This window comes from Lipophrys pholis (genome assembly GCF_963383615.2).
Source record: "Lipophrys pholis genome assembly, chromosome: 1".
NCBI classification, from domain to species: Eukaryota; Metazoa; Chordata; class Actinopteri; order Blenniiformes; family Blenniidae; genus Lipophrys; species Lipophrys pholis.
In genome coordinates, this window is record NC_137635.1 from 4,015,507 (window position 1) to 4,039,267 (window position 23,761).

The following is a 23,761-nucleotide window of genomic DNA, read 5'->3' on the forward strand; positions in this document are numbered from 1 at the left end:
GTTGTTCATTCGTTTGTTTGTTTGTGTTGAAAACGAGACAAGAGTTCAGAATTTCAGCTTTTATTTCCTGGTATTTACATCGATACGTGTGAAACAACTCAGCACACACTTTTTTTTTTTTTTTAAATGATAAAAACCATTGGAACATGTGACTGACAGGTGTTTCTTGTTGTCCAGATGTTGCCTTTCAGGTGATCTACCAACATTAAATAGCTCTGCGTGACTAGTCTCGGTTTTAGCCTTGGGTTTAGTTTAACTGTTAAAGAGAATAAACCAACATAGACGGCTGTCTTCTCCAGATCATTAGGAAATTACTTCTAATTAGATAATCACAAAAAATATTTTAGTAAGAGTACTACTGGCAAATAATTGTTCCTTTGGAACTTTTGTTGATAGGAAATTTACGTCAACCAATATCACGTTTCACAACAGAGGAGCTCCGCAGTAAAACACTTATTTTTTTATATTATACTGTGAGTGTGTGCATGACTGTCAGCGAGGAGGTTTAGTGTGGATTCTGACAATAACAAACCTGGTGGAATTTATACTAACATGGACATCAAGTTGTAAAGGAACCTATTTTCTCCTGGAGCGCGTTTCTTTTCTTTGAGTCATTTTCCTCACAGAAAGTTCAATGTCTCATCACGTGATTTGTTGTGCGTTCAACAAGAAATAATCTAATCTGTTTTGATAACCATTCGTAAATAATCGTAATATTTCATAATCACACTCAGTCATAAAGGTGCTGAACTGAAACCCTTTTCCAGCCAGTAATGAAATCATTTTAGACAAAAGAAAGTGCTTTAAAATATTCATAAATGTTTATTTTATGCATTTTGAGAGTTTTTATTTAAATTTTATCCCTGCATGCAACATCCACAGAGAGTAAAGACTGAAGCATTTATCCCATTATACTTTTGTAACGTCTCAAAATGACAAGTAGCGACAGTGTTACTTCGAATGTACTGCTTAGTTTTACAGATCTGAGATGTAATTGTTATCGGCAGAGATTTTTCACTTATGTTATTTTCATTTAACAATAATACATTTCTTACTCCTCACACATGTACCCACTGAGATGTTTTCTCCTCGGTCAAGCGTCTCCTCAAGCACTTGAGGTTATTTGGCCTCTCAATGGCCTGAGTCTGTGTTTTTACCCTCACATTGGATATTGACGTTCTTATCATGGAAGTCTCACAAGTCAATAATCCGTTCATGTATTCACAAACAAAACTGCACCACAATTATTGTTTGCCTTCTTTTTATTCTTTGGAATAGTTTTTTTTTTCAGGCATTTGCATAGAGCAATAATGAATACGTAATGCAAAATATATGACTTTAAACATAAGATAGTTTGCTTTGGTACACATAAACATACAGAGCAGTCAGCATACAATATATATATATATATATATAAAAAAGCACTTGCAGTCACATGTATACATTTTTTTGCAATATAAAGCAAATATATTAAAGGGGATTTTTTTTTTTGCATAACTGAAACAAGTTTTCAATTGGAACAATACATTTGCTCTCAATAAACTGCTACCTTTGGCAAAACTACTCAATTTTCAATATTCAATTTGAATCAATATGGTATGTAAACACTTACATACAAGACAACATTTTGTGTTTGCCTGACCAATGCTACTATTTTTTTTTTTCATGCCAGTCCGAATGCAGTCCACCTTTTTTTGTGATTTGTCCAATGAATGAGAAAGTTTGAGGGATTTTCTCTCTTTTTTCTCAACCCTCAAATGTTCACGACACCAACAAAGAGACCAGCTCCACCCTCATTCCCGCAGGCAGGCGGGGGTGGGGGGGGGAGGGGGCGACCTTAGCCGAACAGTTTGATGAAGCAGGGGTGGCAGTAAGGCTTGTTCTCCTGCTCCTTGAAGCACCCTTTGCTCAGGGGCTTCAGGCAGAAGTGGCACACCAGGTGGTGCGGGTGGAACTTGGCCCCCATGGCGGTGACGCAGCGGCCCAGGATGGGCTGCTGGCAGGCCTGGCACACGCTGCCGCGCGACTGGTGGTAGTGGGCCTCGCACAGAGGCTTCCCCTCGTGCTCGAAGAAGCTGCCGTTGACGAAGGGGCAGTAGCACTCCTGGAGAGGGAACAGGCAGACGGAGAGATTCGGCGGTGAGATTCAGCTGCCGCGTCCTGTAATTAGGACATTTCCCATGATGACATAAACTCCCGTTTCCACTGGGCTTCATGCGTTTCCCGCTGTGCAACCACAACAATCAGTGCTGAGATCACAAACGTTCCATGAGCCGTTCGCAAGGACGGAAAAAAAGCATTTATAAAATACTGGAGTCATAAATTTATATTATCATCACAGCCGTGATACCAGGCAACTGGCAAAACACATAAACATCTATTCTTTAATTTAATCTATTTATGTATCAATCATTTACAAAACTCGTCCACCATGTTTGTACAGTTTGTCAAGAGCAGTTTTATTGACCTACTTTCTAACAACAGAAACACTTAAAATCAGAAAAAACTAGATAAGTTTAGAACTGCAGAACCTGGTAACATTCTCAGAAGCATGAGGTCATTGTGCGCGCACACACACACACACACGCACACACACACACACACACACACACACACACACACACACACACACACACACACACACACACACACACACACACGCACACACACACACTCACACTCACCCTACATACGAAGCATTGCGGGTGCCAGAGCGAGTTGAGAGCCGAGATGTAGTTTTCCAGGATGGGCTGGCTGCAGCCTTGACAGCGGGACGCAAACAGAGTCAAGAAGCACTGCTGGCAGTACTGCTGGCCGTCACGGTCGTGGAATCCTGCAAGGAGACACAGTTTCACCCCTTCAACACAGGTTGTCGCAGTTTTCTTCTGGTCTTAATGCACCAGAGAAGGCGTGTGTATATTACACTAATGCCAGTTGATTCATGTTCAACTGGAAGCACTTTGCAGCTAATTTATATCATACCCACATTTATTTTTTTAATTCAGATTAGTAATATGATTTTAAAAAATTGCCTATTTATTGGATAAGAAGTAGCTTTTAAGACTGTTTTTAATTTGGACGTTTTAGTGCCAAGATAATACAAATCTTATGCGGTTGACACCAAATTCACAGTGGAGCAGCTTTACCGCTTTTAATCTGAAAACCACACACAGTTCCTCTCTGTTTCTAAAGGTCGCGTGTTAGAAAATGCTCCTGAAATGCGGAAGTCAGAGCAAACATGCCAATTAAAACGACTGGGACAGATTTTAATCCAAATGTCAACAAATAATTAACACAATAAACCAAAATATCGCCTGCCAAAGTCAAAAACACAGAGATAACACAGACACAGCCGATCCATCCAATTCATCTCCGTTTATAAGAAAGAAGTTTGGCGTTACCTTCCTCTCCAAAGCTGCGGCTGCACTTGACACAGCAGAAACACTCTGGGTGCCAGTTCTTGTCCAAAGCAGTGACCATTTTCTAAAGAACAAAACAATAAAAAACAACAACAATAATAATCCTTTCAGTGGTTGGATTCAAGGTTTTCAGTGTCAGAATCAGACACAACTTTCCTGTCCTTACATTCAGTATGGGCTTGTTGCAGTGCGCACAGTGAGGCGAGAAGAGGGTGAAGTAGTCGGACTCGCAGTACGGTCGTCCATCTTTTTCAAAAAAGTTGCGGCTGCCCAACTCCGACTCGCACTCAGTGCACACAAAATGCTCCGGGTGCCACACCTTCCCCAGAGCCGTCACCACCTGCACAGGCAGCAGACGCTATTGACAGCCGTCTCATAAAATCCATGTCAACAACTTTAATAGCGGAAGTAATGATGAATCCAAACTGGAAATATAGTTTAAAGAAGATTAAAACAACCTGCAGAGTGTTCAACTATGACTTTAACCAGAACCCGTGGACTGATCTAACACCATAACAAATAAAAAATACAAAATCATTGGGGTAAAACAGTGACCATATTCAGTAAGTGGTGCAATAACTACAATAATCTATAAGAACGTATTTACTATGTAAAATACATCCACCCCCATACTCTGTACATGTCCACACTTATAGGCAGCGTGTGCGTATTTTTCTATTATATTGTATTTTTATCTGCTTTTTTTTAGTTCCTGCTATGTGTGCTTCCTTCTCTGTACTATCCTGCTGTACCACTGCAAATTTCTCCACATGCGAGATAAATAAAGGGATATCTTATCTTATCTTAACACATTCATTTCATCCTCTAACATATGTAATGTACACATAAACTAATGCAAACGACTTTTAAAGCAGAAGCCAAATGCATCTAATTCATAATTAAAGTAGTTTTTCATAATATTTCTGTAACTGTTTTGTCATATTGTAGTGCATTAGTACTCAATAAGATGTGACAACACAGTTTCTTTTTTTTAAAAATCCAGTGAGAACTTAATGCCATTAGACATATTTTGTAAAGCTACAAATGGTTAAAAGTGTGAGATGGGCCAGTTTAAACAGTCTCATTTATCTGGAATACACTGGTTTGTTCTTAAATTAGCTTCAAAACGTCACAAAGTTATTCAGTAATATTTGGTATTTTCAGAAGTAATTCAATAGATTTTGCAGGAATCTGTGCTTTACGTGTACTTTTAACGTCTACGTATGACAGAAATATCGTTTTTAAAACTGTGGATGAGTCAGAGTTATAATAAAAGGGTCAAAGCAAGTGACAGTAACAGTTATCCATGATGAAGTTGAACAATTTGATAATTCAAGGGTTAATTAATTAATGACACATTTAATGACATTTATATATCTAATTCCAATTTTAATAAATTAATGACACATTTGATAAAAATTTTAATGAGGGTATTTATTCATTCAATTTTGTCACATTTATCTTTTATACTTCAGTATTTCAGAGCATGTACTTTTTGACTTTTACTGAAGCAATATTTCAAACAGGAATCTGTATTTTTACAAAATAAAGTGTGAATTATACCACCTTGCCTTTTGATTTGAACCAATGTTTAATAAAAAAAAAGACGACTTTCTCCACATGGATCACACATTTTAAAACTAACGTAACATGCAGTCGCGTCCCGGCTGGTTCGTCTGCGACTGACTGATTTAACTCTAATCCTCTTCTAAGCCTCTCCACACATGACTCACCTGTCCCACCACGGGCTTCTGACAGGCTGAGCAGTTCCCCTTGGAGGACGTCTGGACTCCTTGCCGGCTCAGGTCGGATTGGAGGAGCCCCAGCATGCTGTCCAATGAGCCGCCAGATGAGGCCTGCGGCGGTGGCGCCGGCTGCGGCTGTTGCTGCTGCTGCTGCGGCGGCGTGGTGGTGGTGACCACTGGAGTGACGGGTGCAGCTGGCTTGGAGAAGACAAATCACAGAGAGAGAGATCACATGTGTCCTTTTATTACCTTCTCTCTCAGCTCATGGCAAGTTGGCCTGAAAAGGAAATCGCTGTTATAAAATTCACACACAGTTGTGATGCTTTCTTTAGCAGCGATACATTTCTGACCGAATGAATCTTTTAGCATGAAATCAAGGTCACGCGGTTTCATCCTGGAGACGCCGTGAAGACGGAGACGGATAGACAGTCTATTTTACAGATTCCATAGACTCCTAGTTTGGTCTGCTCTCATAACCCCGTCACAGTTTGTTTATCATTCCCGGCTGGACGAAACACGGGATCCAAACAACCTTATAATAACACAACTGTCTCCTTTACTCGCGTGCGCATTGCTTCAAAACTCAACCAAAACACTCTGCAGATCTGGAACCGTCGTTTCTACCTGAAGCCGGTGAAACATTCCCACCAGAAGGCTTTTTTTTTTTTTTTAAATATATATATATATCCAGGGGCCAAATCTGCTGACCGACTCATACTAAGGAGCATGTGTTGTGGCTAAGCTGCACCGTTAACAGTGCAGTCATTATGAATCTGAGCAAATATAATCCTAAATCCACCGTGAATCATCGCAGGCCGTGTGAAAGCCTGGAGCAGATGTGGATGGATGAACAGCCCAGCACATCCTTGTGGCCACACTGTCAGCAGACATGAGGATTTAGAGTAAAGATATCGACTGATTTCTAAGCGGTGACGCTACTTTCATGACACTTACTGTGCTTTGGACTCTGAAATCCGACAGAGAGGCCATCAGTTTGTCCAGCTCCAGTGTGGCTGATGTTGCCGAAGGCTTCGCTGAGCTAAAACACAAAGAAACATGTAATTTAATCCCCAAAGAAAATGGAGTGACAAAAAACAAACAAATACGTAAATTAGACAAATGTATTAATTTTTGGTTTATCTTGAGGGTCTCAACCAGCTGTTGATCACTTAAACAGATTAAACTGTTTGCAGGATTTTGTTATCAGAGCTTAATTTATAACGCACTCGACTTTTTAAGCTGAGTAAGAAAACGTCAGTTTGGTAAATGGGAGTAATCTGAGGCGGACTGGGGCTCAGTCATGTTGTCACGTCCTTATAAAATCCCATATAGAACAAACTGAATTCCTGGTACATGTGCGAAAAAAACTCAATTGTATCATATAATTTCTTTAAAAATGGACTTATGTGTCCCATTAATTCTATTTCTTTTCCCATATTATAAAACGTATTAAGCTTATTTCACATTTACCCTTCACAAAATTGTATATAAGTAAACTATGAGTTCATCCATACATGTTTAATCTACTTAGATCAGAAGGCATCGCGTTATGGTTGCAAAGTTTCTTCCTGAATGCTTCGACTTCCACATGCCTGCACAAAGCATTCCAGTGAAAACCAGTTTTAAAAAAAGAAAAAGAAAAAATGAAGTTACTAAAGCGGCTATCCATAAAATGCTCGGGGTCATATGCCCATATAATCTTGTTATTGTGTATGTGTTTCCTTTATTAATGATGTCCAGCGGTGTGTTCAGCTTTGTAAATGTATTTCATACAAAATACAAGGCGACAAAAAAAAAAAACCATCATGTGCATGCAGTAACATGAAATGAAGATGTATGGACGAGACTTGCAAGAGACTGCCTGTTCTTCATGGTGGATTCTTTGGGCCAAATTAATTTAATCTGGTACCTGGAGGACGGGGTCGTGGCCTTATCCTTAATCTTGTCCCTCTCGTCTTTCTTCGACGAGGGAAACTGGGCCAGGATCTCATCTGGTGACGCCGACACAAGTCACGGGTGAGAAAACATTCACCGCAGGCTGAAATAGAACAACGCGGGCGTCAACACACCTGTGATGTTGAACTGCGTGGCGTTGAGCTCCTGTAATAGATGGTCCAGTTCACTCAGGCCTCCGCCCAGCAGCGAGGAGGAGGTGAAGGCCGGAGGGGGAGGATCTGCCGTGCGGGGAGAGCGCGGTTTACACACCGTGCTGCAGGAGAGATGACACCGACATGACAAAACAAAACACCCAAACAACCAACGTGGAAGGATTGAGCCGCGTCAAGTTGACATGAGGGCCGCACACTGACGGTGAGAGAGTTTGCATGGGATTTCCCTTGATGGTCCTGTACTAGGCCTGGGCAAGTTGGCAAAAAAAAAAAAAAAGAATCTATGATTTTTTTAAAGAAAAATTCAAGCTTCGATTCAATTTTTTTTCTCAATGCATTAAAAAATGACTGCAGACATCAGATATATTGCTGCTCTGATTGTCCTCAGAGTTAAAATGCATATAAACAATCCCAAAATAAGAAGTAAAAGAGGCTCTGTCGTTCAACAAATTCAAGCTTTAACCGAGGTTTAAGCAAAAGTGCAAGAGCAACTACTGAAACACATAAGGAATTATAGAACGGAAGGTGAAAAACAATGAAAAACAGGGAAAAAATAAACAAATTTGCAAAATAAAAATCGTTTTTAGCTAGAAATTCGACAAAGCCCTACCCTGTACTGTTGGCATATACATAAAGCTGAGAGTGCAGAGGTGGACGTTACCTGTAGAGTTTGTCGGGGGCGGAGTTCTGTGAGGATTTCATTGCAGCAGAAACTGTCTGAATGACAAAACGGACCGTTTTGGTAAATAAAATGCAAATACGGGTGGAGTCCATCGAAAGAAACGGGGTATAACCCGCCCACCTGCTGTGGCGTGTAGGCGGGCGGCGGCGGGCGGGCCTGCGAGGAATCCTGGGTGGCGGTGTCGGGGTTCTGCGGAGGATCGGAGGTGAGCAGGACCGGACAGCGAGGTAGAGGAGAACCGGTGTTCTCCAGGTCAGCCAGGAGTGCATCTGGACAAAGTGAGGGAAAGACACACTCACACAGCAATATAACAAGAAACGTGAAACACGTGTGAGTCTCGCTTTAGTTTTCTGTATGATGAAAGTATAAGTTCATCGCCCCTCCATGGTGTTAATCATTAGTGTGTTTATGAAGCGTTAAAGAGGCGAAAGGTTGGCGACACACAGGACAACATCGACGACGTGACGGACGAGACGCATGCGAACGCATGCAGAGACAGCTACGTACCAAACACAACAATACGAGGACTGAGAGGGTAGTTAGGTGGCTCAGACACTCCTGAGGAGAGACAGACAGGCTTGTGTGAGACAAATACAGCAGCAGCAGCGAATCAGACGACGGCGTGTCCTCGGGACACTCGTCCGTCACACAGCAGGACAGTCGGAGCGGGCATGACTCAAGATTGAATCCGTCGGTCATTAGGCGGCGCACATATTTCTGCATTCATATCCGAGACATGCTGACATGGAAAGGAAGCAGAGGAGGAAGAGTGTTTGGCGACTGATATCGAAAGCTACTCCGCCCCCCCACCCTCACACCAACACACACCAACACACATAAATATATATATATATATATATACAATATATACTAATCTGGAAGCTGTCTAAAAACAAAACTTGCACTTATTTCTTCCATCACTTAGTACTGAAAAGGTTCAAACGTGAGACTAAAATTAGGAAAATACACAAAGATGAAGCGTGGAAATCTGCTTTAAACAAACCATCTATAAGCACCCGCCACAATAATAATCCAGGTCGTCCTGTTTATGATTTCTGTTCCATCATTGTTCCTTTTGTTTCATGTTGTCAGTGTCTAGTTTAATGTTTCTCTCTCATGTATTATCGCTCCACCCCCTCACTTCGCCCCATTTTACCCCCGATTGTTGTCGACTGTGCCTCATTGTTTCCCCGCCGTCCGTGTTTTTATCCAACGTATGTAATCCCATCATTGTGTCCCATCATTTTCAAACTGTAATTTACTGAATGACAGAGGAAACTAATGCATTTTTGGGTTTTTTCTGTACAAATGAAACTTTGTGAAAAACCAAAAATTCACTGAGAAATTCTTAAATCAAGCATGGAAGAGCAGAAAATGGAAGTTTTTCCCATATTACCACTCATCTAACCAGCAGTTTACAGCTTCCCTGTTTTATCAACTCCAGTTCATACAAACGTTTCAGCTGAGATCAACCTCAGTAAAATACGACCAACACGGGTGGGAGTTTTTATCTCTGAGAGCAAAACACTGCCTCCATTGAATTTGGGTTTCAGAACACTGGATACGATCCCCAGCTGATTGGAAGCCTCTATGTTTATTTGATTTTCTGGCACCTCTGTCTTGCGTAAGGTCACATAGATGGAAGAGTTCAGAGAGGAATCTGATTATAGCCGTAAAATACAATTTGGACGAAGTTGAATGGTCATTAAAAGTCACTGAAAACTCATCATGATTATTTTTGATGATGTTAAATGTGGTGAATATGTCCCTCCCAAGCCAGAGCAGCCGGAGTAGAGCACTTACCGACTCAGAAAACAATGATTATGGGAAAAATGGATCAAATGGGCTTTTAATTGCAGAAAGTTGGCACTATCAGTGAGAGTTGTTTTTTTTTCTTTTTTTTTTAAAGTAATGACTCTGGGTTTCAGGCAAGTTTACATGGAATTGCTGCTTAGAGGAGCAGAAGGGAGGGTTTGAGTCACTTTTTAGAAACTGTAAACACACTTAAACTTTTTTAGAAGTACACAAAATTGGTCTGAAAAAACTTTTTTTTGAAATACTGCAAAGCTATCAAACAATATGATGCGATCTTGAGCAAGTGATGTAAAATATCAGCTGTCTCTACCATGACAACAGCTTCAGCCATGTTTCTTTAACGTATCCAGGGATGGAGAAAGTCTTAGAGCTTTCTCTCACAGACTTGATTTGATCTTTTTTAATCTGTCTTTTTTTCCCTGCATATATAACGACAGACGAACAAATAAATAGTCTCGTCTGTGTTATTCTCCCACATTACATCGGTGTCATTTGGTTGGAGAACCTGAGAAATGAAGCCGTTGTAAGAAGTAAGAGGCACACATAAAGTCATGAAAAGAAAAAGGGCTCAAGCAGAACACGGGTTCGTTCTGAGGATTTATCAATGGAAACTGAAAAAGCAACGTGATCGTGTTGCATTTAATCACCCAGAACAACCAACTTCATGTCGCTGCGTCTCGATTCTGGAAACGATTGGAGCAGCAGACGCAACGTTTCACCGACCGATTATAAGATTTCCATCCCCGGGGGGTGTTTGTTTTTAGTCTCAACCCTCCAGGTTTTCACTGTTTGTCTTGGCTGAACCAGCAGCAGTCAAAGTTCACTCTCTCGGCTTTTGGAAGGAGCGTCAGGTTTAGTTTCTTTGCACACCTTAGAAAACCCGATCTACATCAAACCGCGAACGCTTGAATTCGTGGGGAGAACTCAACATCTCAACATCTGCCCTGATACGTGAGGCTGAGTTCACCATTGTGGGCTTTTCCGCCACAGATGATTCACACTCCTGGTATACGACCATGTGGTGAGAATCTTGTGCTTATACTACTTACCCTCCTTCTGTCTGCTGCGTCTCTGTCTCTTACAAACACACACACACACACACACACACACACACACACACACACACACACACACACGCTCTTACAGACTGAACTGCACATATAAGGAGCTGAACTTCTCTCAATGGGAATTGTGACCATATTTAGAGCTGCTGCCTGCTGACTTGTTTGTCTTGGCCATAAGGCCTTCTCCAACATGAGGTCTCCCTCCACCAGCTCCGATACGTAAACCTACAACGTCGTCGGACAACAGCGTGAGGCTGAGAGACTTTCAAACATGGCCACTGCCTTCCTCACCCAGTCACCCAGTAACTCGCTGCCGCGCAATCCAATCCAGATGTGCCCAACATTTGCTGGGCTGCCTCTCGCCATTCCTCCTTGTGTTGCTTGAAAAGCGTAAATGTCTGACTTCTGAAGTCGACCTCATGGAGAAAAAGAAAAGTTTCAGAGAGCCGTAAGGCCATTTTGTTTTTTTCTATTTTCAATGAACTCTGTGGCTTTTTACAAACAGCAGTTTTGGGGTTTTTTCTTTGCCCCCGGGGCTATTTCAGGGGGCAGAGCTGTTCTCAAACGCAAAGAATCGCACACTGTTGTTCTGAGAATAAAATAATTCAGCATCAGTCATTGATAAATAAAAAATAAAATAAAAAATAATGCAGGACACATTCCTCCTTTGTTTCCTTAAACCATTTAAAACATTCAGTTGGACATTATGTGGCTTTCTCCCTATCTCTGACTTGTTAATGGTAATGGATGGGCCGTGGATGCTTTTAAATCTAATTTACTGATTATTGAATTTGCAGCCCATGCATGAAAAACTCAGCTGTCAGGGAGACAGGCGGATGCTGAAAAAAGGTGCTGGTTCGAGTGATTAACCAGTGTGAGTATGTGTGTGTGAAGAAGAAACATAATATAATAGTTTTCTATGTCACAGTCTGGAGCTTTTATGGACCCAAAGAATCCGTTTATCAAAAGGAAATGTTATGTTTACGTTTTATAGAATAGACTAGAGTTCCCACTTTACAATCTGAATCACTAAACATGTAAACAAATGCAAGAAGTTGAGTCGGAACTATGTAACATAAGACATTGATATTAACTGAGCAGTACTATGAATGGTAGTCTTGTCTGAAGGCGTCACATGTTTTTAAAAAATAATTTAAAAAATCCTTCCTTTCAAAAGAAAATAAAGTCACATTCTAAGACCTGCCTTTGCCTTTAAGTGCCATCTTATATCCCAGTAGTATTTATATTAAAAAAAAAAAATCCTCCTTCCATATGTCCTTGTGAGAGAGGCAGAATCAACACAAACCCTTATTTCCTCCGTTTGGACGCACCACCCCTTCCCATAGATCCCGTCATGATGTCCCAACATGCAGAGAGAGAAACGGAAAAACGGGGCAGCAGCGGCGACTTACCCAGATCCTCCATGATCGCACCTCTGCAGAGGGTTTAGTGACACGGCGGCGGCGGCGGACGCTCCCGGCGTAAAGACGCGCTGACGGAGCCTCGGTCTCCTCTATTGTCTCTCTGTCCGGGCTGGAGAACTTCTGGACACCGTTATCCGCCAAGAGAAAGGGAGGAGGAGGAGGAGGAGGAGGAGGAGGAGAGGCAGAAGGAGGGCGTCTCTCTCTCTCTCTCTCTCTTCCTGTGTAAAAAGCCTGCCAGGAGCGCAGACCGGAGAAGAGGCGTAGTTTAAATGAATGTGGTTACAAACCCGCATTCCCCGGACTCAAGACGTCACCCTGGACATTCCGAGTCCATATTTGGGAGAGAAAATTAAGGATTTACTGACTCTGGGGGCTAAACAAAGTGTGACGAGACGCACATGTGGACTTGGGAAACATTAAAAAGCGGGTGTCCTCCACTATTAGGAATTAAATATATATAGAATTATTATTTTCTCCCCTTAACTATTTTAGGACCTGTTACATCAATTGGTTTTGCAGTCAAGTTCATTTTCCCATTATATATTTTATGCTATCAATGTAATTATGCAAATGTGTTGTTTTTTTATATATATAAAACATTTGATAGTTTAACACCTTTTTTATTTATTGTGATGTCTTGTCAAACATGAAAAGGAAAAACATAATTATGGCATCAGCCTGAACCCAGATGACTTTCTGCCCCCCAGCTGGACAGGCCCATCCCACACTGGGAATATAAATAATATATCAGGGGGTTTTAAAGCAGGGGTGTCAAACAGGAGGCTCCAATCTGGCAAACCACTAAGCAATTTTTAAAAATGTCTAAGAAAACTAAACTACAAGACTAATTTCGTAATGAGCCTGTGCACACCATGTTGTCAGGTGAGTTTGTAAAAAACACCCATAATGCAACAGCGATAGAAGTTTATTTGGGGGACATTTCACTGTATTTTGCATTAGAAGGTTTCATTAAAATTCCCCTTTTGTTGCGATTGTTGTAAATATCGGAGAACTTGGTTTTGTGAAAATGTAGACTTTTCGATCATGTACACTCTGTGTCACAACAAAGAGAACTATTTGTTCATGGAAGTTTAAAGAATGTGGCCCCTGAACTAAAATGCATGAACGCATTAAATGGCATCCCATCTGTAAACATCTGGAAAGTGATCAGACCACTTGAATTTTTGGAACAGGAGCGTTGTCCCGTTCCTGTCTGATGTGAAACTCTTCACCAGTCCTGTTCGCCTTCACTGTGCTGCAGGCCAGACCTTTCATCAACTGGAAAAAACATTCGAAATTAAAACTCCTGCAAAGAAAACAGAGCTCTAATTCTTTATCACATAAAAAAAAAGCTTTTTTTATTCACTTGATCAGTTTTTTCTCCATCAACATTGGTAAATGTGTGCTCTCTTGTTAATTAAAGTGGTTCTGTGGAATTAGCAGATGGTTGCATCTGGTTTTCAGTTTACACATTGTCCCAAAAGCACTCTCGCCTCACATCAAAAACATCCCAAGGTTGTTTCCGGGCTGAAGCACAAAAAAAAAACCTATTGTTTTATTGTATTTTCTTTTTTTTTTCTTTCTCAATCCTATATGTGAAGCTCACAACGTTTTCCCCCTATTGTTATTACGATAAAGTCTCTTCAACAAAGGGGACAGAAAATATGAACCTATTCATTTCAGATTCTAATCAAATAGAGCACGCTGCTCTGGGCTGATGATGACTTACGTTCTGAACAAGGGCAACGTGCCAACCTGCACTCAAACACTGCACAGGTTTCTTTTATTTTCTTATGTTAGTTTGATGAATAAAACCTATAAAGAAAACGTTTGCATGTTACTACAAATATGCTGGGCTGAGGTTTTGCCATCAATTCTGATCATGAGTTTATTTCATCAGCTCTTGAAAAACAAAAGTTCTTTCAACGTGTCTACAACTTGACCTTCATGTATATTTTCATCACGAGTTAAGCACAGTTGCAGAAGTAATGGTTTTTTTGTCTCGGTTTACTCGAATGCTTTCCTGCTAAAGCGAATGAATGCTCCAATATGCATCTGTTGAGATATCTGCACTGAAAGTGCTTTAACCAGTTTTATTGGAAAAACTTGCTAAATAGTTTGAGCAATTTATTTTTGCTCCAACTCAAACATATTTGCCCATACTTTGCTGGTTTTGGAATAAATTCAGATTTTGTTCCATTTTTTTCCCCCCGTCTATTTGCACATTCAAGCGACACTCCTGCAGCATAAATATTCAGATAACCCAACTTGTCCCGGCAAAAAAAAAAACCCCAAAAAAACCTAATACACCTCATTTTTGAACAAAGAGTCCAGGCACTCCAAAAACAGGAAAGGGCAGTTTATGATGAATTCAGCCTCACGACTTCCTGTGGCGCCTGCGCAGGACAATTATTGTACCTGCTTTTCTTGTTATACGTGACAAAAGCCTACTGCACCTACAACCCTGCCCACTTACATTGAAGTCTCTAGAGTCTTCAGAAGATCCATAAAGGGATTCTTGACTAAAATTTGAGATTTCTGATATTTTTAAAACTTTTTCAGGCCATCGGTGGTAAAAAACAACAAAAAAAAACAATATATCATTTGATACCTTAAAGGAAAAGAAAGTACCACAAACTGAAGATAAGCCTGAGATTAAGACCCCCCCCCATATGCATTTTTCAAATAAAGATACACCAGAGTAAAAAACAAAACAGGAAAACCTTTTAATCAAGCAAGCTCACAGTTACAGGCTATGTTTGTGTGACCAGGGGAAGGCGCACGTTAATGTTTGTGACATGTCATTGTATACATTTCTGTTCATAATTAAAGTCTAATGCAGGAGGCTGTTCCCCCTGTGGATGCTGAAGGTTACAGAGAGATAAAGTGTGCCCCCCCCCCAAAAAAAAACAAAACAAAAACCAAAAAAAAAAACCCTCTGCTGTCCAAGAGGCCTTTGGTCTTGGTGCATAAAATACAACAAAGGACTGACGGGTACAACACACGGGAGAGAGAAAAAAAAAATAGACGATGACAAAACGAAAGAACTTCTTTGTGGTATGAAATCAATTATTAAATGTACAACAAAAGATGGGAACTTATCGGTGGTAGGTCGATCTTTTTCTGTGAAAATAAAGCCGTTGTTCAGAATTTGCTCATGCAGTTTGCCGATTCAAACACTGGACTCTCACCCATGCATGTTACTTCTAGAGTACTGTGACACAACTACGCCTCCACCCTTTACAAAATATCGATAAGAGCACGCACACACACTTTCCAAAAAAAAAAAAAATCTGTCGCTCACAAGTTTGAACGAGCTGGTGCTTAAGAGCAGAACTGCATGTGATGTGGAAATTACAGAATTTAAAACAAAAGACTAGTGAAGTAATTGTGAGTGGGTGTGGGGGAGGGGTTCGAGATGACAGCATGAAAGTAACATAGATAAGCTTGGTTACCTACTGCGTCCCCAACCAATCGACTGAATTTATTTTACACAAACTCCACCCCGCTACTTCTTCACTGCAGTTAATCCACACGAAACCCACTTCCATCCTTCCCTCCGTCGCGTTCGCTCGATGCCCGGTTATCACTGCACCGCTTGTTCATTGGCAGTGCTACCAGAGTCCTGGGGCTTCATCACGTCGGGGAGTTCTGGGGGGCTGGAGAAGGCCTCGACGTGCAGCTGCTCGAACATCTCATCTGGAAGGAGGGGGGGGGGTTCAGAAGAGACGAGGAAACATGAGCTCCACCATGTTTAAGTCATGTTGTGAAAGTTGCAGCAGTGAACGTTCAGTGTGGGAATTTAAACAGTCATAGGGCGCTTCTGAATAGTCCCTCCTATCTCCTTTCCTTAACCCTGTGGATGACGTCACAGGATTAAGGAAAGGTGTTAGGAGGCATCCTGAATTGAGTTAGGGATTGGCGATCCCGTTGTTGTGACAGTCTGACGGCACTTCCACGAGGTGACATAATCCGACGGCTGCGAAGATTAGTGACGTCAGTCGTGGTGAAAAAAACTACTAATTTAAAAAAATAAATAAATGGACTGCAAAAGCACATTTGTAACACTTTCCCCTGTGCCTCTACCACTGATATAATCTCAAATATCATAAAGTTTGAACTGAAATCAAAGGAAAAAAAGAGGCTACCACATGAATAAACCACTGAGATTAAGATGAACAAAAACTTTACAACACCCGCATAACATTCACAGTTGGGATATGGGCTTTAGATTATTTAAAGTTGCTCAAGGCATATCATTGCATTGGTAACTTGACATGATCTGCTTTGAGTCATCGTGAGTTTCCCTGAACGCACGGATGGGCGGGTCCCTTTAAATGTCGCCGCAAGGAATTGTGCGGCAGCATGATCTGGTCTCCTTTGGTAAAAGACGCATCAGTGTTTCCGAGGCTAAAGGCGGATATGAAAGAAGCACCGAGCCTCCTTTCCTTGGCTTATTGAAGATTGGAGCATCTCTTATCATGGCTGTCACTTAAACACTTCTGGAGGTGAAGGAAAAGTAGATAAGAAAGGAGATGGGGAGTATTCGGACGCACCCATAGTCTCTACTGAGGTTTTTGGTATCAAGACTGGATTTTACATGAGTATTTGAGTTTCCCAGCATCAAACAGAAGAGGCAATGTACATGAAATCACAATATAATGAAGTTATTTTATGCATAGTGCATTTAAAAAGGATGTAAAGTCATATTCCTACTGAAAGAAGTGCCTACATGGCTGAAATTAAAACCAGATTACAATGAAATGGATTCAGAACAGGACACACATCTTTTACTTTTTTTTTTTTTTTTTTTTTTTTTTTTTTTTTAAAAAGAGAACCAATAAGCATCCGCAATCCAACTTTTATTTCTATACTTTTCAAATTAGTAAGTGAAAGTAAATTCAACCTGTATTTCAGCTAAAGGTTCCTACAGCCCATTTGACTTTAGGAGTTTATATCCATTACACATAAACTTGAGTACAATAGAAGTTTGTTCTATGTATCATTTTGAGCAAAAAGCAGTACATGAAGTGAATAAATGCATCCTGTTCTTTGGAGGGCGTCGAGAAGCATTTGGTGAAAAACAGGAAATTGTGGTGAAAAATTACACAAATGTGGAAATTTTCTCTTCATTAAAAGGGAACAGATTAATGGCACAGATCCGATGTTTAACAAATTACAGCAGCAGTTAATTGTAGTTCTGTCGTCAAACTGACAGCTAAATCACAATGACAGCTGTGCACATCAAGTATCAATATTCATAAATCAAGTTAAAGATTCCCAAACATTTCAGTTTGAATCAAGTAAGAAAATGCTAAATGAATCATTAAAGTTGTTGGTGCTACTGAAATTCACAATAAAAAGGGGAAAAAACAACATTTCATCCTGATCAGGACACAAATAAAAGCATCGTACCATTTACACGGAAAGCCAGACCAACTGTAGCTGGAGCTTGAGGTCTGGCCGTCTGGTTGGTAAATCCACAGTCACCAAGAGTTTTGTTATCCTCTAGCAGCTGATCATCCTGTGGAATAATTATGGTAAATAATAAAAAAAAGCCATGGGAAAACATTTGATTGTCTGAAGACAACAGTATAAATTTACAGAGGATATTACATATATATAAAAAAAATCACTGCATATACTCATAGAGCGAAGAATCATATTTACACTGTTGTGATCGTGTAAAGACTTAACACTGAACTCACTTTGTAGAGCCGCTGGTCTTCAGGAGGTCTTTTAAGTATTCCTTCGACGATACGCTTCAGGTCATACACAGTGGTGGATTCCTTGGCATCTGTGAAGATTGTGGTCTTATGACGCCGGATCATTAAAAAAACGTCCTGGAAGACATAAGAAACAGGATGACAGGATAAAAGCCGTGTCATGACACATTAATTAAAGCTGAGGTTTGTTTTTTTACTAGGGTAAATTTACTCAGAACCAGATTATCCTTCTGATTTGGCACAGCATATTAATACTGTAATTTCAGTACAGTGCTTTGAATTGGCCAGGTGTGACTGACAGTCAAACGATAAGCAAAATAATTTAAAACATAAGAGTATTTAAACTTTGTAAACCTTAAAACTGAATGTGACTGGTTCCTGACTGCTTTGTTGTCTATGATATTAATTGGTGTTTTAGTTCATACAAAAGCCCTTTAGTGTCGTCTGGGAAACGCTCATCCAATTCAGACACCAAAACTCTAACACAAAATCGACAAACAACTTAAAATGCTTGATCTGCAGGCTTAACACTGACAATTCATGGATTCACAGGCAGACAGTGACAAGCAGACGTAGCTCTGAGCTACATGGCTAAAGCACATCACTCATAAAACGATGCCTTCGATCACGTCAGAACAGCAATAACTGAAGCTCCAAGGGCGATATTATAGAATACGGTCACCCGAGGATCGTAAACGGGTCATTTATCCAGGAAAAGTTACATCACGTCCAAGGTTAGAAGGCTAATGCAGATAGCTCTCGTTAGAGCCTGGAAGGCTAGGCTAAGGAATTTAGCTTTAGCCAGCTAGCACACTGAGATTAACGTTATTTCAAGTGAAACTATCGACTCTTGTATCGTTAACATCCCTACAATGGCCCCGAAAGCCTTTACCGCGTTGACGGCCTCGGTAACCCCCACACAGGGAACGCCAGGAGTTATAAAGTTACCATTTCAGGTGGTCGGGGAGCTAGCCAGTTGCGCCAGCTCTGTGTTGTGCAGCAGACTCCAGCACCGCTTGCGGATATTGCGCAACGCAGAGACGCTCGGTATTCACGGAGGGTAGTTACGCAGCCGTACGTCACCGCTTCAGAATTTGGCGCGAGGTGATTTCTTTTTTTTTTTCTTCTCCCCGTGTCTTCTTCGCGCAGATTTGGACACACGGAGACGAACCCCGACAACCGCTGCGATGATAACATACCGCTAAACCCGGATTATGGTACGTGTTATACGGTTGTTGTAACTTCAGTTGACGGTTACAAGCCGCTGTTTGCGAGATAGTGGGGCTGTGTTTATGTGGTGCTTGTTCCGTCCTCGGTTAACGTTAGCTTAAATTACTTTTTTTTCCTCGGGTGACAGTTGCTACCGATGGTAGATAACGAAGAGTCTTAGTATTTCGAAAAAAATTACCGGCCTCGGTCAAAGCTTAATTTCCCAAATTTATTGGCATAAATATACGCAGAAGAAGGCAACAGGTTTACTTGGTCATGCACCACGCCTCGTTCACCTGTTATTATGCCAATGAGCTTATCAATCGATCTGCAGAGAGTATCGATCCAGATAGTTTGTTCGACCTGCTCAACCAGCTGTTCCAACAGGTCAGATCGCTTGGATTCGAGACAGAGCTTGACAGAAACTACCAATCCAACCCAAATGTGAATCATTTGCACAAACCCCGTATTGATGAGACGGGCCCTCCTGGTCCTGGAGGGACACAGAAACCCCGTTTGTTTTCATTGTCCGAATCAGCTGAAAGTAATGCACGTGTGAAAGTCTGCAGAAACTGACTGATAATGACCCACTCATTACAGCAAGGTGTGTCCAAGCAGGAACACCTGCAGCAGGACGGCTGTCCACCAGGAGCAGGATTCCTCATTTTGTTTCACAACGTTTGGTTGCGATATGTTTCTAATCTTATGTTATGGCAGAATCTATTCCCTATCACAAATAGTTCTCACACTGAAACACACATAAGTATTGTGCTTTCAGACAAATGAAAAAAAAACTACTTTTAACTCATGTTGTGGGAGAATTGTCTTTGTAATATAAACTTTTTTCACATAGTCAAAATGTGTTGCATCATATTCCTAATTATATGATGCATTGGGCTTTGTAAACAAGACTTTGTTTTATTAGTTTAATAGAGCAGAAGAAATACATTGACACAGTTGCTGTCACGTGAAGGATTCCTCTGTCTTCACAGAAAGAAGCTGAAGAGGTGTCGGCACGATGTCTGTCGTTGTGGACGCTCTCCCTCTCCCTCTCCCGACCCACTTCGCCCACGCAGAGCAGTCTTTCTCCCTCAAAAAGCGCCGTCCCCCCTTTTCCTCGTCCTCGTCGTCCTGCTCCTCCCCGCCTCGACTCCCCAGCTCACTGCCGCCGCTGCCGCCCTCCAAGGGATGCCCCACCCTGAGCAGGTTCACCGCCCAGCCTCAGTCACCCTGGACGCCGCTGTCCGTTTCTCTGACCAAGTCGCCCCCTCCAAATTCTGTATACGACCCCAGCAAGCAGCAGTCCTACTTTAGTCAATGTTTTACTAATCTGGGACTGCTGGGAAGAGGATCTTTTGGGGAAGTTTACAAGGTGAGAGAAACTGTTTGTATTTGTGTGTCAACATGAGAAGCAGTTGTGACGTAACGGTTAGTGGAGGCAAGAAGTTTGCCAGTTTGAATCTCGCCACTGTGGCTCTCGGAGTAAAGCCCTTGAACCTTAACTAATCAGGTTATGTCAGAAAGAGCATTGGGCCCTAAACTTCAGCCAAATCAAGCATGTGTACTTCTGGCCCCTGATGGAACCAGATTAACTCAAATAGCTGGAGATCCGTCCATGGCATGATTTGTTACAGTCATATAAGAGATGTTTGTGTTTATATAGATCAAGAGAACTTTGACTGTCGGCTTGTCAGGGGCAATAATTTAGTGAGTTTGTAGTTCTAAAACTTTGACAGCAAGCAACATAGGGTTTTATAGAGAGTGTGAAATTATTTATTTCTAAATGGTAAATAAATGCAGTCTCTTCGATAGTCATTGTTTCTGTTGAAACGATTGCTGTGCATGGGATAAGCTTAGAAGAGTTTGGATTATTTTCATTGTAAACACAGGAAAGAAAACGGCACCAAATGAAAGTGAAAGTTGACAAAAAACATACTAAAATATTAAAATTAATAGTATATCCCCAAAATATCACACACTTGGTCCTCAGGAATAAATTCTTCATACAACTTTTTTGCTCAATCTGATGTTTTCTTCCATCTTTGTTCATCAAAGCCACTCCACTATGTAAAATGTAATGTTTTCATACTCTGTCATTAGTATGTGTGCTTAATATTATTATTGTAATATTACTATAATTTCTGTATTACAGATGGAAGTAAAATATTTCTCTCTCAATTAGTTTGTGTGTTTTATTGAATTAATATTTGTTCTGGGTGGTGTATTATTTGAGAATTCTATTCTTTCTGTGACTCTGTATGTTTTGTTTTTTTTAGGTGCAAAGCAACAAGGACAGGCGTCAGTATGCAGTCAAGCGCTCCACTCAGCGCTTCAGAGGGAACCGGGAGAGAAACCAGAGCGTGAGGGAGGCCAGGAATCACGAGCGCCTCTGTCCTCACCCTCACATCCTCGACTTTGTGGCTGCCTGGGAGGAGCGCGGCCGGCTCTTCATCCAAACGGAGCTGTGCAGCACCAGCCTGCTGCTTCACGCCGAGAACCAGCCTCCTGGCCCAGGTCTGTCCGGTTAAAGCAATGCGTCTGGTGACGTCTTCTCGTGTTCGGCTGCAGCGTCTTTCTTCTTCACGCCTTGTGTTCCAACATCCAGATGAGCCGTCAGCCTGGGCCTACCTGTGCGACCTCCTCTCCGCACTGCAGCACCTTCACTCTCACGGCTTCGTGCATCTGGACCTGAAACCCGCCAACGTCCTCATCACTCAGTCCGGCCGCCTGAAGCTGGGAGACTTCGGGCTGCTGTACGAGCTGAAACAGACGGGCGCCGAGGGGAGGAAGAAAGAGGATGCCCAGGAGGGAGATCCTAGATACATGGCTCCCGAGCTGCTCCGCGGGGAGTACGGACCTGCTGCGGATGTTTTTAGGTACACTTGAATAACTTAAGAAAAAACAAATTATTCGATTCAAATGTATAGCTACCACAAAAAATGTGCTTGTCTTTTAGTTTGGGTGTCTCTATTTTGGAGCTTGCCTGTAATATTGAGGTTCCAAACGGTGGCGAGGGATGGCAGCAGCTTAGACAAGGCTACCTACCCTTGGAATTCACCAGTGGTAAGATTCACCTCGTTTCCAAGCTTCAGAAACGATCTTTTTTACATATATATATATATATATATATATATATATTTCTCACGCCATTCTGGATCCGTGTTTGCAGGCCTGTCAGCTGAACTGCAGACCGTCTTACGGGTGATGCTGCTTCCAGAACCGTCAGCCAGAGCGACGGTCTCTGAGTTGCTCGCTCTGCCGTCTCTGAGGAAACGCAGGTGGAAAAGGCGCGTTTCCCTCATGGTTGCTGAGACCATGCTGACACTGGCCTCCCTATGCCAGGTAACGTGTCCCAAAACATCTGAACACACTTATATTAGAAATAATAACCAGTAATATATATATATATTACAAGATGAAATAAAGAATTGTCTTGTAATATAGTTTGGCAAACAAAAAATAAAAAACGTAATTTCCCCGCTAACCATTTCATTCTTTTTGTTCTTCTGATTAAAGTTGGTGGTGAGTTTTGCGGGTCGACTCCTGTCCCCGTTTATTTTCTCCTTCCCCTGGTGGACCAAACCGACTCCCTGCACTCCTCCTAAGGACGGCTGGGACAGAGATTTGACCATGTCCTTCAGTGTCATGCAGACCGACCCGGAAAGCCCATATGATGACGGCGTGTTTCCCACCACAGACTCCAGCCTTTCCCCCACATTGCTCTGCAGGTAGACAAACGGCATTCTGGTGAAATTCTCAAAGTTGTGACTCCCGTTTGTTAATTTTGAGGGGCTGACGGAGGATTTCTCGTTGTCCTCCTCCACAGAGTCAGACCCGGACTGTCGATGGAAAGCACATCTACTCCCATCCCGGGTTTTCCACTGAACAATCATCAGAGCCCCGCCCATACTCCCTCCCGCTCCGAGGCGTCCAACTGGTCCTCCTTCAAGCTGGCCGGGACTCCCTCCAGCATCCATTCCAACGGCTCTTGCTGCACTCTGACACCAGGTGGCAGCCCCCCGCTCACCCAGCTCCAGACGGGTTCCCCGCCCGCCAGGTCCTCGCTGCGATGCAGCCGCAAGCGGCTCCAAATGGACGAGGAGGCACCCCGACCCGGCTTCGAACCAAAGAACCTGCTCAGCCTATTCGAAGAAACCTCTTCAGAGGAACAATCATAAGTCCACCTCTGCCTTTTTACTTTAATGAACTATGTTGTCATCAACGTGTGCCATGAAGTTGTTTAAAAATGTGTTTTGGTTTTTTTGGTTTTTGTAACAATTGCTTCTTACTGTGTGTATTTGTGTGCTAACGTGTATTTAAAAAGCAGGGACTTTACGGAGAAGGGTTGAACATGGAATCAGACCTTTAATGCACTTTTTTTTTGTAAAGAGACTGCTGTTGTTTATCAGCAGCCTGTTGTGCATTGGGAGTAAACAAAGGGAAACGGGATCTAAACGGGTGGAAAACGTGACAATAAAGCACCTCAAAACACTAGAACTGGTCACTTTATTGACAAGTTTTTATAAAGAGTTGAAATCCGCAAATCAACACAGGAAACGTTCCATAAAA

The 23,761-nt window shown here is 41.8% G+C and overlaps 3 protein-coding genes across 6 annotated transcripts; 1 reads left to right on the forward strand and 2 right to left on the reverse strand.

The window, feature by feature from the left end:
• Nucleotides 1-1,426: 1,426 nt before the first annotated feature.
• On the reverse strand, nt 1,427-12,481 carry LOC308112082 (transforming growth factor beta-1-induced transcript 1 protein-like). Of its 4 annotated transcripts, none has more exons than XM_080467293.1 (12): nt 12,246-12,365; nt 8,462-8,512; nt 8,075-8,223; nt 7,934-7,989; nt 7,234-7,373; nt 7,074-7,155; nt 6,119-6,203; nt 5,153-5,362; nt 3,586-3,759; nt 3,402-3,483; nt 2,694-2,833; nt 1,427-2,104 (listed from the first exon to the last, which is right to left on the reverse strand). In XM_080467293.1, exons 1-12 carry the CDS (start codon nt 12,256-12,258, stop codon nt 1,838-1,840), a joined length of 1,449 nt encoding a protein of 482 aa, XP_080323419.1. In that variant the 5' UTR covers nt 12,259-12,365; the 3' UTR covers nt 1,427-1,837. The 4 variants fall into 4 exon arrangements, with proteins under 4 accessions (XP_080323419.1, XP_080323418.1, XP_080323420.1 ...); XM_080467292.1 differs by having other exon boundaries at nt 2,685-2,833; XM_080467294.1 differs by lacking the exon at nt 8,462-8,512 and having other exon boundaries at nt 2,685-2,833; nt 12,246-12,481.
• Nucleotides 12,482-14,959: 2,478 nt separating this feature from the next.
• Nucleotides 14,960-19,486, reverse strand: LOC308117598 (elongin-B-like). Its single transcript, XM_080476567.1, has 4 exons — nt 18,932-19,486; nt 17,966-18,100; nt 17,673-17,781; nt 14,960-15,956 (listed from the first exon to the last, which is right to left on the reverse strand). The coding sequence occupies exons 1-4, from the start codon at nt 19,178-19,180 to the stop codon at nt 15,844-15,846; spliced, it is 606 nt and encodes a 201-aa protein (XP_080332693.1). The 5' UTR covers nt 19,181-19,486; the 3' UTR covers nt 14,960-15,843.
• On the forward strand, nt 19,058-23,685 carry pkmyt1 (protein kinase, membrane associated tyrosine/threonine 1). The gene is made up of 8 exons (XM_080476552.1): nt 19,058-19,200; nt 20,185-20,564; nt 21,469-21,706; nt 21,798-22,068; nt 22,149-22,255; nt 22,362-22,534; nt 22,709-22,920; nt 23,019-23,685. The coding sequence occupies exons 2-8, from the start codon at nt 20,211-20,213 to the stop codon at nt 23,368-23,370; spliced, it is 1,707 nt and encodes a 568-aa protein (XP_080332678.1). The 5' UTR covers nt 19,058-19,200; nt 20,185-20,210; the 3' UTR covers nt 23,371-23,685.
• Nucleotides 23,686-23,761: the final 76 nt, after the last annotated feature.

Bases quoted from the DNA above. Each gene is read 5' to 3' on its own strand.
- LOC308112082 (XM_080467292.1), bottom strand. The intron at 7,990-8,074 runs GTGGGCGGGTTA...TTTGTCATTCAG, and splicing joins CCGCCTACACGCCACAGCAG to ACAGTTTCTGCTGCAATGAA. The intron at 2,105-2,684 runs GTGAGTGTGAGT...TTCCCTCTCCAG, and splicing joins CGCAATGCTTCGTATGTAGG to GAGTGCTACTGCCCCTTCGT.
- LOC308117598 (XM_080476567.1), bottom strand. From the start codon at position 19,180: ATGTTATCATCGCAGCGGTTGTCGGGGTTCGTCTCCGTGTGTCCAAAT. The intron at 17,782-17,965 runs GTGAGTTCAGTG...ATTATTCCACAG, and splicing joins AAGACCAGCGGCTCTACAAA to GATGATCAGCTGCTAGAGGA. The intron at 15,957-17,672 runs GTACGATGCTTT...CCCTCCTTCCAG, and splicing joins TCTGGCTTTCCGTGTAAATG to ATGAGATGTTCGAGCAGCTG.
- pkmyt1 (XM_080476552.1), top strand. From the start codon at position 20,211: ATGTCTGTCGTTGTGGACGCTCTCCCTCTCCCTCTCCCGACCCACTTC. The intron at 21,707-21,797 runs GTCTGTCCGGTT...TCCAACATCCAG, and splicing joins GAACCAGCCTCCTGGCCCAG to ATGAGCCGTCAGCCTGGGCC. The intron at 22,069-22,148 runs GTACACTTGAAT...CTTGTCTTTTAG, and splicing joins CCTGCTGCGGATGTTTTTAG to TTTGGGTGTCTCTATTTTGG.